Below are 16869 nucleotides of genomic sequence, written 5' to 3' on the forward strand. Positions count from 1 at the left end.
ATAGGCTGTTTGAAAATAGCCGATCTACAAGCTCACAACGCGTCGCGATGCGACGCGTTGTGAGCTTGTAAGATCTGCTATTTTCAAATATTTAGTCATTTTACTTTTGGTACTTTAAGTACATTTTGATGCCAATACTTTTGTACTTTTACTCAAGTAAATTTTGAATTCTGGACTTTTACTTGTAAGAGAGTATTTTTATATTGCAGTATTGGTACTTTTACTTAAGTAAAGAATTTGAGTACTTTTTACACCACTGCAAGAGACACATACCAACAGGCATATCATAGACAGAAACATATTTTTTTGTCCATTTGTCCTTTATTAGTAAACAGTTTGAGAGTTCCCTTTTCAGACATTCAGAAAAACACAGCCAACAACCTTTTCCCCCCCAGGCATTGTTTACAATCAATATGAAAGGTAATAAAAAGGTAAATACAACAACCATAGTGTCGGATGGATGGAATTACTACAAATAGTGTACAATGGTCTACTTTGGTCGTAAATCTTGGTAGACCAATAAAATATACTTGTATGTGTTATCTGGTGGCTAATAAGTCATTGATTTGTGTGCAATGTGATGGTATATACAATGAAAAAATACATAATTAATACATTTGTCACAGTCATAGGACCAGCCCAAGATGTGGTATTTTTCCAGATTGCCCGCATGTAAAACTGGCAAACAATTTCTAAATGAGGGCAATAGTCACAAATCAGTCATTACTAGCGACATTCAGGCATTTGAAAAGTATTTAGTAATATCTTATGTTAAATCATTATATTACAGCAATGATAAAATAAAATAAAATGGTAAATGATGTTTGGTGCAATAAAATGATCTTGACAAAATGAAATTGGCACCAAAAAACTGCTTGTAACTTAAAATAACAGGCAGGGACAGCATGAACTTTGACACCAATATAGTAGAACATTTTAACAAGTAAATTCACAGATAATGACAGAGTGCATATTACCAATGACATTCTCCACTTATCTGGAAAATGTTATAACAATTAAAGTTAGGTTAGGTACAGGGGCCAATTAATACAAAGTGCAGTCCTCAATGTCCAGAGTTATTCCCTTTTAAGTTTTAAATATAATGCACAGCTGAATCCACAGATTCAGTAATGCAAGGTACTGTATGGGTTGACCTATTGGAAAGTGTGGAAAGAAGTGTGAATCCAAATCACATGCACATAAGTACTAAGGGGGTAATGCACAAACAAATCTGTGTAAGGAACACCTCTGTTTGACTTTCAACAACTGAAAATGTCCTAAAACTAAGTAGCTACTCAAAGAAGGTCAACATTGACCTATGTCTGTATAATCTTAAAGTAACATTGCATTAACAGTCTTTTTTTTCTTTTCTTCTTACACTGTAATTCGTTTCTGGGATTTTAGTCAACATAGTTTAGGTCACATTTTACATATTGCTTGTTGTAATGACAACTATTGCACTCAAAAATCCTGAATTAGGCAGCTTTGCTTTTTTTTCACAACTCATCAATAACACCTTCAATTAAAATCACATGAAAGCAAATAAAACAAAACGGTTTGTATTTAAGACCACAGAGAATACGGAGTACCACCAACATTTCTCATCACTGCTTGTACAGTACCTGTATGCGTGACAAATAACCCCCTCTTGATTCTTGAGTTGTCTACAGAGACTATATTGTTCATGTCTTGTCAGTTTTGAAAAAAGGCAACAGACAGGTAATAGACAAATTATTATCAAAATAAGATGTCCAGAAGGCCTACAGTGTCGTGAATGAACCAATGCACTATGGCATATGAATCAAACATGACAACTGATGAGGAACAAAACGCACACCCAAACCCAAATAAGGCAGGTGTGAAAGAACAGCTTGCACACTGTTGGGCTCTAGTTGAAAGCATGCCTTTTATAGCATCCACAAAGTGCATGCATGAGGTTTCACGCTACGTGCTCTTCATCAGACTGTTTGATGAAGAGCATGTAGCTCGAAACGTCACGCAGACACTTTGTGAGTGCAACGAAAGCCACCTCTTCAACTGGAGCTTCAAGCTACTTTTCTTTCTTTTATAATCAAAGATGAAAATATTTTTTCCATACATGTGCATAGAGATAACTGGGTCCGCCCACCCCGAATAGTATGATGTAAGAGCAAAACAGCGACTGTGTAAATATGGTCATTTGGAGTTGAGCTTAATTGATTATGTTAAGAGAGAGAGTAACAGTAGGGCTGGGCAATATGGACAAAAATGTCAATATGTTGGACCAAATATTGTGACGATATCGTGGGTATGCGTATTGGTGTTTTCACTAAATATTTACACAATACGATTTTTGATGAATAAAATAATCCGTAATGTGTATAAAATAACTAAGCAGATAAAGGAAAATAATATATCAGCTAGAACAGTAAGGTAAGTTCTGAAAATTATTTCATTTTACTGTAATGCAAGTCTTTAAAGCCAGGATAAGACAACGCTTAGTTATGCCATATCACAATATCAAAAATCCCAGACGATTAAATCCCATATCATGCTAACGAACGATAAAAAAATTGCCCAGTCCTACAAGACAGATGGATGAGTAAAACAAATACAGAGCCACAATGAGACCCCAGACCATCGGAGGGTCAGCATATCACCATATAAACCATGTCTGTTTCAGCACATAATGTTTTCCTCTCAATGTAACGTCAAAGTTCTCCCTGGAACAAATCTAGTTTCCACTTTCCAGATATCTTTCTTTTCATCATAGGCCAGGTAGTAAAACTATGTTGGATGTGCTAGCCAGTGTGCGTTTTCTGCGAATAAAATGAGAAAAATGATGATAAATGTTTATGAGACAATTAAAGAATTTGGCAAGACCTCACAAAACCAGCTTCTCCTGTAAAACTGCTGTAAAATAACAGCAACGGATCAATGATAGACAAGCTTGCCAAAGAACACAAAGTTAAAATGAGATTACAGCAAAATTGAAGGACAATTAATACTGTACACAGCTGGCATAATATTCTCTTAGCATGGTGGGGCAAATCATAGATGGAATTTTAGGTCTTGGCTCATATTTTTTCAAATGTAAAAAAAATGGCGGTCTGGAAAACATGCAAGTGCTTAGGAACGGTATCATGTAGCACATGTGACGACTGCTGTTCTTGTTATCATTATATGGACAAATCTACAGTATTAGTACTGGCAGATGCTGATGTAACAGATGCAAGACTATTTCTCTGTTTTTGGTAACAATGACAGCTAAAATGTTATGTACAAGTCCAACAGAGGAATAGCATGCATACAGCTGTCCTGTACTTTGTGGCATTGGGTACTAATACAAGCCATTTTAGATGAAAGAAAAAAGGTTCCCATGCGCACATAATACCTCTTCCTTCATCTTTCATTTGTTTCTGTCAGAGCACCTATTTGGTCTTTGACTTGTTTTCATAGATAATGAGGTGTTAAATCATTATGGGAATCTTCCTCCTTTATAATTCAACCAGGCAACCATCCCTCTCAACCTCATTAGTGACCGTGACAGATGACAATCAAAATAAATGTGCAAAAGGTGGAATGAAAAGGTGACAACAAAGGCATAACATCAAAGTGCTCTTCAAATCAGGAATTCAGGAAAGAACGGGATCCTTCAAGAAGATTGGGTGGAAAACAGCATGTTTGTGGCAGAGCTCCTTATCAGAGGACAGAATAATTCAATAAGGCAATAACTTAGTTAGAAAATGAATGGTTTGGCAAGGAGGACACAGATCTACTAGCTCACAATGTGTTGCAGCCGCGACTCGTTGTGAGCGTGGATATCAGCTATTTTCGGCCAGCAACACCAGGATTCAGTAGACAGGGCAGATATTGGTGCCCACTTGCTTTCTGAGTCTCCAGGGGGATGGAGAGATGGTGCCTTACTGCTTTCTACTGATATACAGAGTAGTAATGTGTGGGTATATTGGAGGACAGGATTCACTGATTCTGGGAGGGCAATATTACATATACTTTGACACAAATAAATAGCATGTCAATGCCAGCATTTGGGTCTAAATCCTAAGAAACACTGTGCCGTTACTTTCAAATCAAACAGCTGTCGATTAAATCTAATGTATTAATTAATTAATACATTAATTGCATTTACAGATTTCTGTTTACACTTTCTTTTGTTTAAGTGCTTGCTTTCTGTGATGAAAATTCATATAATACAGTTGTTATTGTTGGTACCGTTGCACCCAGATCTGACTGATGAAGGTGTGAATGGTAGTGTTGGAGTGTCTGTGGCAGGCGGCAGCTATAAAGTGAAGCAGGCCAGGGATACAGGGTCATCAAGGCCAGGCAGGAGTCACGTTGGGACAGTGACGGCCTGGTATCATCAGCAACACGTTCTGCGGGATTCAGATGCCTGGCGTCCCAGTTTAAAACTCTTTGCTGCTGCTCCGCCCGCTGCATCTAGAACCGGGATCCGCTGGCCTGTGACAACATTAAGTACGCATACACACATTCAGACAAAAGGCACAAACACAGACAGATAGATATGCTGGGGGGGGGGGGGAATTCCAACATTTTAAATAAATTAAGAATGGCATAATAGAATATTATTAGCAATTGCAGACCACACATTCAAGCTACCGTAACTCAGCAAAGCTAGACATCCATGTAAATGATAGCAGTAATGCTGAACTTGTTGTTCAGTAGCACTATGAGAATCAGTAGGGATCAGCAGATGTACAAGTCACTGACACCAAACAAGTACACTCACTTATCTCTATGAAGACCTCGTTGATGTTAATTGCATTCTTGGCACTGGCTTCCACAAAGATGGCATGGATAGAATCAGCATAATCCTTGGCATCTTTCTCTGACACTTCCCTGGGAACACGCAAGGTACAGAATGTCAAAGTCACACATGATGGAATCACAAGTTTTGTAATTCCATCATGTTTGTTTTTATGCATTTTTCATGTTTACGGGTTGTCCAACCGTCTGTGCGTCCCGACCTTGTGAATATGATATCTCAGGATGCCTTGAGGGATTTGGACTCATGGATGAACTGAATACAAGGTGGTCAAAGGTCAAGGTCACTGTGACCTCACAAACGTCTTCATTAAATTCCTTCAATGTCTTCACTACATATTCTATGAGTCTAGACAGACATGGATGTAAACACAACTAATTGCAGGAGGCATACAACCGCAATGCGGTGTATATAGTTTTTACAGACCGGAAGATTTCCCAATTTCATGGATGATATAACCACCACAAGCACTTCACTAACTGTTATCTGGGAGATTTATCAATTTTGTGGTTGATACAGGCTAACCACAAGATCAATTTCCACCAACAAAAATGGAAAGAGAGAAGAACAAAGGAGACTGTAAGAGACTTTCCATTGGTGTTGCACGTATTGTTTATCGTCCACTATGAATGACCACGTCATTCGCAGTACAGTACTACTGCCATACAATCCCCATAACAATCATCAAGTTCAACCACAAATGCTGAGTGGGGTGAGAGACTGTTAGCTGATATTACACAACAGCTTATTCAAATAACTTTGAATATCAATCAGTATTGAAACCCAGATTCCTGCATGTGAAGTGGAATTTACTCCAGGGCTGCTTCAATTTCTGTGGTATTCCTTGGATGGAAATCAAATATCTTTCTGATGATGTAAGGTAATGACCTTTCAAGCACAATGACTCTTTAAACTTAAACTTTAAACTTAAACGTTAAACTTTTATTAACAATCATATACTGCCACCATCCCACTCCATCATGTTGCACTCTACGTGGAGAAACTCAACTAGACAGCGTTTAATCTATTGGAGTTAACTCATCCTGAATATGTGCATCGCTGTTCGGCAGCAGTGTTATAGCAGTGTTTAACACTTCAAATGGCCATACTGGCATACGGAGCATTGCTCCCAGGTTTGAGAGGCCGCGTAGCAGCCTGAAAATCCAGTTGTATAAAATCCTCATGTGGGTGTGGGAGGATTTGGTGCAGTTATGTTAAGTTTTGTACTGCAGTTTCTACTGCAGCATTGTTTATTGCACAGACCAAGCGGTGTGTGACAAATACAGATGTACCGTGGGATTTTGTGACAACTATACAAATGTATAACTTATTTTTTGATTTACTATAGACGTACTCTGTGCACACTCATTTACCAATCCCAATAATATAAACGTTTACAGAGTGATAAGACGGATAGCAGTTATTTTTGCACGTATATGAATACAGGTGTGCCTTGAGAGTTTGACTTGCCCTTTGGTGTGCCTTGAGCACAAAACCTCTGAAAACCACTGGTATAGACAAGGAAGGTTTACCTGGAATCAGCTAGGTCACACTTGTTGCCAGCAATAGCCACCACTATGTTGGGTGGACCATGTTGACGCAGCTCCTTTACCCAATTTTTCAGGGTCTGGAAGGACTCCTGGTAACACATATGGTAAGTCACAGGCAATATTGAATGGGAAGTCAGCATACAACATGATTGAGGGAAAAATAACAAACCTGCTATGCAGGTTTATTACTCATTTAGCTGAACAGTAAGGTGGAGTGCTATGATATCTCTGTTTAGTAGTAATTTGTGACTGTTTGATTAATTAGGGTCCAGACTTGATCCTTTTGCTTTGAGAAAACAAAATTACTCTAGATGATGGGAATTCATTTATGCTGTGAATGAGTGTTGCTGTGACAGCCAGAGCAACGGTTTACAGTTGCCTAGTAGTACTAGAAATCAATTAATTCAATACCTATGTAGTCCATGTAGTTGTATCTTTCATCTCACTCAATGATGATGATTAGTATTATTTATAAAGCACTTTAAACAAGGTAATAAAGTGCTTAGGAAACAAGAGACATACTAAAGTAACAATTAATAGATCAACAACTAATTTATTTTATTACTTTTTAGTGATGGAATAAATAAATATCAAATATTTCTAAGATGAGCGATTTACAACTCCACCAAACTGTGAATTGTCGTATAAAAAGTTATATTTTTGTCTGCTGCTGAGTTCAGATAACAGCGTTCATTTACTGTACCATCATTTTGTAGTTTAGATTAATTCATTGAAAATAATTGTTAGTCACTCACAGCCCTATACTAATGGACCGGTGAGAGTAAGAGGCTGTTGTGGGTGACTTTACCTCTTTAGTGATGTCATAAACAATGATGGCTGCCGCAGAGCCTCTGTAGTACATTGGCGCCAGAGCACGAAACTATGGGAAGACAAAGGAAGATTAAGGATAAGATAAATAATGGTGAGTAATGTCCTATAGTCATTCTTCAAAGCAAGGAGGCTGTCTGCTGGACCAAGAGGAGACTGGCCATCTAAACCCTCCGACAACGTTTTATCTCTGACTACTAGACCAGGTCATCTAAACTGACTGAGGCTAGGCGACATTAGGTCTGCTTATTAGCTTCAGTCCATGTGAAACTGTACATTACATTTAAAATAACAGCCGAGACCGAGACTTTAGAACTTAATAGCCAATGCTCGGCTTCACTTTGAAGACTATTTATCTGGACGTCCTCGCCAAATATTTGTACTTTGACATGCATGGAGAAAAAGAAGGTTATCCAAATAGCCTTATGGTACAACAATACTGCCATAAAGCATCAAGTTTCGATATGCTATAAATAGTCTGTCACATAGTAAAACATCAAGTATGGTCACTATGGTGACAACATCACTGGGTGCTTCATCAAACCGAATTATTATATAAAACACTGACTTGAAACAGAGCGTAAAAGTAAGCAACAAAGAAACCAAAGCATGACGTTAAGAAACCAAAAGGCCCCATGTTCCGAGCCCATAAGCCAAGTGGGCTTTATTTAAATGGGGTATGGCAAGCCTTTCCACCAAGAACTCACACATGTGTTAGCCATCAGGAGAAAGATGAGCAGAATGTGTCAAAGACACTTAGCATTTTGATATTTATGGACGACTATACATTTGGTCTTAGCCCAATACATCACAAAGCCCTGTATAATCAAAACAATCTGCGCATAATTTCCAAATCCATAGTTGGGAGAGGGGATGGGGCAACGGGGATTCTGATGTTTGCCACGTCTTGGCATTTCCATGTCAAATATTTTCCAACGCTTAGTAAGACCTCACATTCAACAATTAGCCTATTATCATAATATTTCAAACGGAATTTAGGTCATTCTCATGTAGAGCATGGCAAACTCCATTTTGGACCACTAATGGTTGTAAGATGAGGCTGGGTCAACATCCAACAGTTGAAACAGCTCACAGATGTAACAGCATCTGACTTGGCCGAATTTGTCAATAGACAGGCCTTAATGACATCCCCAAACTAACAGAAGACAGCTCTACACAGTAAAATCCAGAGTGTTAATTTAACTCTGAAAGTGTAAAAATGGACCATAGAGCAAGAAACTTTAAACCAAAATAGGAAGTAAGGCCAACTTTGGAGCAACCTTTCCCCCCAAACTGTCTTTGTTTTATGTCATTGCATTCAAGACCAACCTACCCCCCCCCCATTTGATATGATTGAACTGTAAAGTACATTACATTAATTTGCTAAAAATTTGATGTGTAAATTATTAATAAATTAAATTAATCTTAAAACAAGCATGTTTAATCTCCAAAAAGTTCAGTTCACATGGAATGACCCTGCCTTTCCCGCCAATTTCATTTTCCCTTACAATAAGAAGGAATAAATGATCCATCTTAGAGTGACACAGTTACCTCAGGAAAGCACACATTCCACATAATTATAGTTGTTACTGGCCCTGAGTCCACCGAGCTGAGTCCAACTCTGGATATTTGGCAGAGGCAGTGAAGAGAATGCTGTCTGTCTCGCTGGCTAGTGCCGGTGCTGCAGCTAAGCTACGCTACACTACAGCCAGTCCTGTGTGGTCTCTCTCCGCCTTCACCCAGGGAGCATTTCACAGCGAGGCCAGACCAGACATCTGGCCACACGGCAGCCCTGAAAACAGCTCTAACGCTACCCAGTGCATGCTGATTAATTACTGAAACCAGGAGTCTGGCACTCAATGAAAGAAGCCCTTCCATGCCAGGGGATGCAAGTTCGCCTTGCTTGTTTTCTATGACGAGGAATGGTCAAGAGAGGAAAGAAGGCCCAGATAAAGTGTTGACAGCGGAGCTGAGATGTACCACTGAGGTCCCATATGGTCTGGGGGTGGATTTGGGTGTTGGGAGGTTGTGGACTGTGGAAATCACAGGGCTCTCTTCCTGTGCCTTTCCTTCCATGTGCATTGGCTGGCTCAGTGCTCCTTGCTCTCTCAACTCAACAGGTTTTGATAAGCAAAGGCTCAATCAAGGTTAAAAAACAGCAATGAAAGGCTATGAAAAAAAAGCAATGAAAAAAATACCAAAAACAGCAGAATGTATCTATACTTTTTTAGTCACAGCTGCGAGCCACTTGGTAGACTAGGCGAGTGAAGGCCACATGGAGAGAGGAAAAGAACAGTGGGAATGGAAATCAAATCAGGCAGGGAAGGAATCTTAAATGAAGAGTTAGTATGAAACTGAAAGAAATAACTCAGCAGAAAAGAGAGAGAGCAAGAAGTGACCAAGTGCTTAGGCAACGAAACAAGAGAGAACGTCCACTTTGACATCGAGTGGCAGGGACTTGCAGATAGGACATGGCAGCCGCAGGGACCACTGATCTGAGACAGCTCAGGTTTCATCCTCTCTTCTTATCTTAAACGGAGCTTCACTTAATATGTGTAAAGCCGTGGCACAGTAGAGCAAAAGGAGGATGAGGACAAAACATACAAGTGGTTGTTTTGTCTCACCCTTCAGCGGGGGACACAGTGACAGGGAATGAAACCATTGTTAAAAGCAGAGGACTGCATCTGGAAAATAAAGGGAAAGGAGAAATAAAAGGGGAAAGGGAACTAATGCTTGTTCATACAGTCAGTGAAATGTAGGATGTGGGATGTCCAGCTGAGTCAAAAGAGAAACCGGTTCCCTTTTCCTCCTGTCTAGGTCTGGGTCTTGTCTGCACAGGCGGAACTGCTGATGTGATAACATACCAAGACTCATCATAGCCTCATATACTGTCGTTTTTCTCAAATCCGGTATCAAATGAAAGTGTATATTTCATACAATCTCCTTGTGTGGTCTACAAGGCAATTCTATTTCGCATCATATAATATCGTCGTAGGCAAACAGTGGTGTTGATTACGTGTCAAGTATCTCAATACTGACTGACTATCGTGTTCTGACTGCTGACAAACGCCTCCACTTGACAGCTCAAAGGAATACACAGCACAGCATGCATGAAAACGCATAACATACTGTGAAGTAATCAGAGTATAGGCTACACATGCACCTTTTTTTCCAGGTGCTGTTGAGTCAAAGAAAGCTAGTCCATACGGAAACAGATTTGCAGCATTGTGGATGGATGCTCCCAATCAATACCCCCATTTAAAGAAAGAAAGTTGTGGAATTGATTTGGCGCATCCACAGTGTTGCAGTCTGTTTCAACTAAATGGAAAGACACAGTGTATCTGGGTGCTAGTGTCACAAGTTGTTACCAGTCCTAACATGCATGTATGTGAACACAGAGATGCACGAATGGATGGATGGACAGACAGTCAGAGAGATAGAGACAGAAAAGATAAGACAAAGGCAAAGAGAGGACACAAGAGAGAGCTAAATAGCAAAAGAGACATAATCATGACGATGATACCATCTGCAAGACTAAACAGACAACCCTGACTGAGCTAGACTAAACTCATCACACCATTCTCTCCCATTCAAGCAGTGGAAAATGGGCCTAAAGTGAAAGCACTAAAGAGTGGGCTATCGTTAAGGGGCAGACTTCGACCTATAGAAAGTTAAATACTGCCCCCTATCAGAAATGATGTATTACTGCAGCAACTAATGCTTTCCCAGACTGAGTCAGTTCATTAATCAATTAATAGTAGTTTTGTCCCATTCGAAGAACCAAGAGATTGGAAGGAGCAGAATACCTTTCAACCATGAGCAAGCACCTAATAACACCGTATTACACCACTACTCATCAACTAATTAAATGGTTGAAAAGTCCAACTCAAACACACTTTAAGTACTTCCAAGATGAATGGACATTTTTTTCCAAGACCTCTTCACCCAATGAATGTACTATCCAACTCACAAGCCACACCTCTCTTTGGTTATAGCTATGGCAGCAATATCACTATGCCAACATATCTTAGCCAATGTTATGTGAGAGCATGTTATATGACACTCTCACTTTTCTTAAAGGACCATACAGGTGGTCTAGCATGTTTAGCCAATTGACTACGGTATACTTTACATTACCTATGTTCCCAGGATCCTAAGTAATACAATAATAATAATAAGTGTGTCCCCTGTAGTTGTTGTTGGGGTATTGGCCAAGTAGATTTGCACATAAGCGGAATTTGTATTTAACCCAGACTAACTATTAGGAGCGTTGGGCAACACCCTGTAAAAGCACACCCGGGAAGCAGTTGGGGTTCAGTATCATGCTCAAGGACATGTTAGGCACTAAGCCAGGAGGAGCTGGGGCTTGACATTTCTGGTTCCCAATGGCACTCGGGTGGGGCAGTGCTAAAGTGCCTGCCAACCACCATGGAGACTGTGGGTTCGAATCCACCGTGGTGCATCCGGCTTTGTCAGGCGTCTATACGAACACAATTGGCCAGTGTTCAGGGGAAGGAAGCCGGGCGGGGAGGGTGATATTTGTTACTACACGTAATCCTATGGGCTGGGGCGGCACCTATCAGCAGGTAGTGTTGGGCGACCACAATACCTCCTGAACCACAGCCACATAGCTGAGTGGGGGTTTGAAACAGAAGATCCCCAGTTTGAGACCTGGCCTCAGTATACAGTATGTGTCGAAGTGTCCCTAACCCTAACAGTACGTTTTAACAGCGGGCGACTCTCGGGCGATCGCCGGCGACATCGTCCAAAAGATAAAGAAAATCCATCTTTCATCGCCCCCCCGCCCACTTCGCCCTATCGCCAGTAGTCGCCGGCTCTCATAGACATATAATGCACTTCCGGAAAATACTATCCTGATCGCCCGCTGTTAAAACGCACCGTAAGCAAGACAATTAACCCCTAAATGCTCCACAAATAGCTTACTTACATAAAGTATGCTATTCGAATGCTGTATAAACAGCGCCCACTGTTCCTAATAGTTAGGATGGGTGAATGCAGACAACACATTTCACACATGTGCAAATATACAGTGACAAAAATACCCCAAAGGAGTGGGGACCAAATTATTAAAGAGTTGATACAATTTTACGTAAACTTGACTGAAAATCTTGGGGTTGGGTTTGATCCACAAAGCAACCCATAATGTTTTATTGCTGCATGCCATACAATGAAAAAACAATGATTTTATCCTATTTTTGATTATTTGATCACCCCTGCCACATGAAAGTCTTTGCATGCCACTGTAATTTAGTGACAACTGACAATATAAGTGCTGTAAGAGCCAAATGGGTGAAACATGTTTAATGGATTGGTGTGACCATGGGTGGCGCTGGTGGCTATATAAGTGTCAAGTTCACTGCCATGGGCAGGAGGTTTTGACCCGGAAGGGCAATGGTTTTTGACCGCAGGTTACTGCTATTTGAATCAGCACGGCGCTAAATGTTTGTATGGAAAGTTTAATCATCTGTCTATGGAACTCAAAGTATATTATTGTGCACGGTGAAGTCAATAAATATACCAAATGCATGAAGAAATGCCTGCATCGTTTCATTGGAACACTGAGACACAGCGAGCGGGGTGTTATTAGATTAAGCAAAGTATCGGCGCGTCAGCCAGGTCTAACTACGGGCTCATCTCCTCAGTAGCTCCGTAAAAGACGGGAGCTCCTTTAATAAGTGCATTGATATTATTACATTTCAGCAGTGAAATGTCAGTCATCTTAAAATAGAAAATAGAAAAAGGTGTTCAAACTCAACTAAAGATAATGCATACAAAATAAACTAGCATGCTACTTGGAGGCAAAAACAGGCTAGCTTAAAATAGATACTTAAAGTCATGATGTCATGTTTTTATAATAGTGAGAAGACAGATGTTATGTGCGAGAGTTAGATTCAAAAACATGTACTGTGTATACTAAGCTAGTTTTCACCTGGAAGAATGACCTTTGATAAGTTCCCTCAATTGTATACCCAATTACCCATTATATTGAGAGCTATATGACAGTGTGTCAGACAGTCATATTAAGTGAATACAGAGATGGCATGCTCTGTTATGTGCGATATAAAGCTGGAAGATAGGACCCTGAGAACAAGGGAATGACTTATTAACTATGAATTGACATACAGCCAACACAGACTCAATAAATCAGGTACATTCTGAAACATTTGAATTGTAAACAAAAGAAATAAAGCCACGGTGGCATGGTCTATGTTTAGGACTTTTCTATACCAATTTGATCAAATACATTCTAACTAAAATAAAATTACATTACGATATAAATCTTTAGCGGCCCGAGCTAACTCAGTAACATTAGCATAAAGCGCACACCCACTGAGCCAAATAGCGAGTCAATCAATCATACACAGAAATGTACTGACATGGCATTTTTTGATACTTGACCATATCGAAGCAATTTGTTCGGTGCCATAAAAGTCTCGTAGGTCTTGTGTTTTTTTTTAGACATGAGCATTATCCAGTCTAAGCACTAACCAGCACTTTGTTACAAATTTAAGCACCTACCTGACCTTAAAAACAAAGCAGTCAAATGTGAGTATATTGAAGGATTTCAGCACAAACCATATTAATGCAACAGTATAGAGCCAGTTGTGCCATTATGGTTATGCTAGCTCTTTAATGTCAAGTTTTATAATCACTTCCTCAAAAGAAAAGAAAATGTATCAGAAATGTATTGAAATATATATTACTGACCCGCTCTTGCCCTGCTGTATCCCAGATCAGGAACTTGTGCAGTTCATTTTGGTATTGCACTGTCTTGGTCATGAAGGATGCCCTACAAGATAAACACTCATATAAATAGGTACCGTAGGCTGTAGTGGACACAGACTGAATCTGTATCCTTAGGCAGTGGTTCTCAAAGTGGGGTCCAGGGAAGCTAAATTAGTTAAGATAGCATGAGTTTAACCACTTTAACACTATATACATCGGCTATTTGAAAATAGTCGATCTATAAGCTCCCACGTGTTTTTAAACATTTGAACACCACAAATCTTGTATGGGGGTCCCTGGCACAAAATATTTTCTGATGGGGGTCTAAGGACAAATGCATTAATTTGGGGGTCCTTGACATGAAAAGGTTTGAGAGCCACTGTCCTAAGAAAGTTTTACCACTAGTATTTTGTCATTTAATTAAAAAAAAAAGAACTGAAAAAAGCTGAAGAGAAACTCACAAGAATGAAGCAGAGTATAGACCAGGGTTCTCAAGTGAACAACAGCAGGAACTTACCCAATTGTAGGGTTGATATTTGGGTCAAAGCTGTCCTCTACAAATCTCCAAACAATACTTGATTTTCCAACCCCAGTGTCCTGAAGAGAAAGAATTAGAAATCATGCTTACCTAATCTGGCCATAAATAAGACCCAGCACTGTTCAATCCTGGAATGTGATTGCAACAATGCTGATGGTCTTATTGTGTGAATAACACATTCTCTGGGATCATGTTAGACAGACCATTCACAATGTGGATTATTCTTCCCATCTTCCTACAAACTGTTAATATAGAGAACGGTAAAGAGCAAGCATATTACCTTAGGAAAGGCTCACACTTTGCTACAGTTTTTGTTTTATGGTGGATGATGAACTGTGTACCCTCCATCATCCACCATAAAACTAAAACTGTATAAACTGAGAGGCTATGGAGAAGTTACTCCTAGGTTACTGTGCTGCTGCTGACGTGGGTTATCAATGACCACTGTTGCTGAATTAGCTGGAGCCTTTGCGTCCCATGTAAGTGAAGGGATATCATCATTCTAATTATTGGCTAATAACCTATAACTGATAAAAGTATTGGCTGGACAAGATCAATAACATTTCTGGAGACAGTATTGTGTGCCTTGTTGTCACCCACTAGTTCAGAAGGCCATCACATTCATCTCATGTAAGTTAATACAGTAATGTCAGTGGTGGAAAGTAACTAAGTAAATTTACTCAAGTACTGTACTGTACTCAAAGGCAAATATTGTACATTTTACTCCACTACAATTACTTGAAAACTTCAGTTACTGCCGTAGTTACTTTGTAGATTGTGATTATTACTGCGAAACCACTTCAGATCTATATACTTTAGCCATTTGAAAATATCCGATCTACAATGTGAGAGAATTTGAAAACTTGTGAAATGGGACCTTCTGCATAATGAGCACTTTCACTTTTGGCACTTAAAGTATATTTTGATGCCAATACTTTTGTAATTTTACCCGAGAACATTTATTAGTTAATACCCGGACTACAATAGGGTATTGATACTTTTACTTAAGTAAAAGATGTGAGTACTTTCTTCCATCACTGGTCAGTATATAGCATCTTTAAGGAAGAGCAGCCTAGTAGCTTCACGTGGGGGGTCGATTATACAGGCTCCAGCTGGGGGGGCTTTCTTTCACTCAAAACAAACAGTGAGCAGTGGCTGATCAACAACAATCCTAACTTACCTCATTCTAATTATTGACTAATAACCGATAACTGATTAAAGTATTGGCTGGACAAGATCAATAACGTTTCTGGAGACAGTATTGTGTGTCTTGTTGTCATCCACTAGTTCAGAAGGCCATCACATTCATCTCATGAAAGTAAATAATACAGTTAAGTAAGTATAGCATCTTTAAAGGAAGAGCAGCATAGTAGCTTCACATGGGGGTTCGATTATACAGGCTACAGCTACAACTGGGGGGACTTTCAGTGAAAGCCCTAGCTGTAGCCTGTATAATAAATGTGAAAGCCTTTCACTCAAAACAAACATGGAACAGATCACAGTGAGCAGCCAGTGGCTGATCAAAAACAACCCTAACTTACCCCAAGAAGGCAAACTTTTAACTCTCTCAGTGCCATATCGGTCCCTCAAAAAATTAAGATGTGATGTTGATGATGATGATGATCATTGAAAGATTTTCTTGCTGATTCTTCGGGGGTGGTCAGTGTTGTTTATCAATCACTTCCCTTTTCATCAAGCCAAACTGTAGGAAAACACTGTATAAGCACATTTCCGCCAGTTGATGGAATGTATCAGTGTTCGTTAAGTATCATGTTTGGATTCTTGTAAACAGCTAAACTGCTAACCAGAGAGGGATACAGTCTACGTCCCATAGCCTAGAGGGGCGGTCGCGCTGTGATTGGACGCGTGTACGATGGGTGCGCTTGAATGAGGCCAGTGGTTCTCAAACCTTTTGGTGCCAAGGGCCCATGATGGCCCTATCTGTGAATATTTTGTGCCAGGGACCCCCTGAATAAAAGATTTGTGTTAAAAAATGCAAAATTATTCAAAGTTCTTCAAACACTTTAAAGATTTTTTGAAAATGTTCCAAAACAGCAGATGTACAAGCACGAAATCTGCTTGTAGATCTGCTATTCTTTCAGAATACCATAAAACGTGGACAGCATTTTTATGTAAAATACAGGTCTGTTGCAAGTTGCAACTCTGTTCGTTTCTTCAAGTTACAATAATTTGCTAAATTATATATTGAAACGAGGTGTTACCACTTGATGTTTACTGTGAATTTGTACTTCCATGTACTGTTGTTCTCATGTCTTACTAAATAAAGTACATCAATCAATCAATCAAACTCCTAAGATCCCACAAGGAAAATAAGAAAATATTTTCTTGTGTTATTAACAGACTACTTGATTTTATCTACACCATTTCTAGCTGCTGTGGAAGTAAAACATATATATGTATTT

At 39.5% G+C, this 16869-nt stretch overlaps 1 protein-coding gene across 1 annotated transcript; it reads right to left on the minus strand.

The window, feature by feature from the left end:
- Nucleotides 1-314: 314 nt before the first annotated feature.
- rab22a (RAB22A, member RAS oncogene family) lies at nt 315-16273 on the minus strand. Its single transcript, XM_080423902.1, has 7 exons — nt 15988-16273; nt 14426-14505; nt 13891-13972; nt 7142-7213; nt 6316-6422; nt 4748-4857; nt 315-4458 (listed from the first exon to the last, which is right to left on the minus strand). Exons 1-7 carry the CDS (start codon nt 16021-16023, stop codon nt 4361-4363), a joined length of 585 nt encoding a protein of 194 aa, XP_080280028.1. The 5' UTR covers nt 16024-16273; the 3' UTR covers nt 315-4360.
- Between the last annotated feature and the right edge of the window lie 596 nt (nt 16274-16869).

This window comes from Gymnoscopelus braueri, assembly GCF_963280865.1.
Source record: "Gymnoscopelus braueri genome assembly, chromosome: 3".
Lineage (NCBI taxonomy): Eukaryota > Metazoa > Chordata > Actinopteri > Myctophiformes > Myctophidae > Gymnoscopelus > Gymnoscopelus braueri.

Bases quoted from the DNA above. Each gene is read 5' to 3' on its own strand.
- rab22a (XM_080423902.1), bottom strand. From the start codon at position 16,023: ATGGCACTGAGAGAGTTAAAAGTTTGCCTTCTTGGG. The intron at 7,214-13,890 runs GTCAGTAATATA...GTCTTCCCATAG, and splicing joins ATACAGCAGGGCAAGAGCGG to TTTCGTGCTCTGGCGCCAAT. The intron at 6,423-7,141 runs GTAAAGTCACCC...ATGTGTTACCAG, and splicing joins TTTATGACATCACTAAAGAG to GAGTCCTTCCAGACCCTGAA.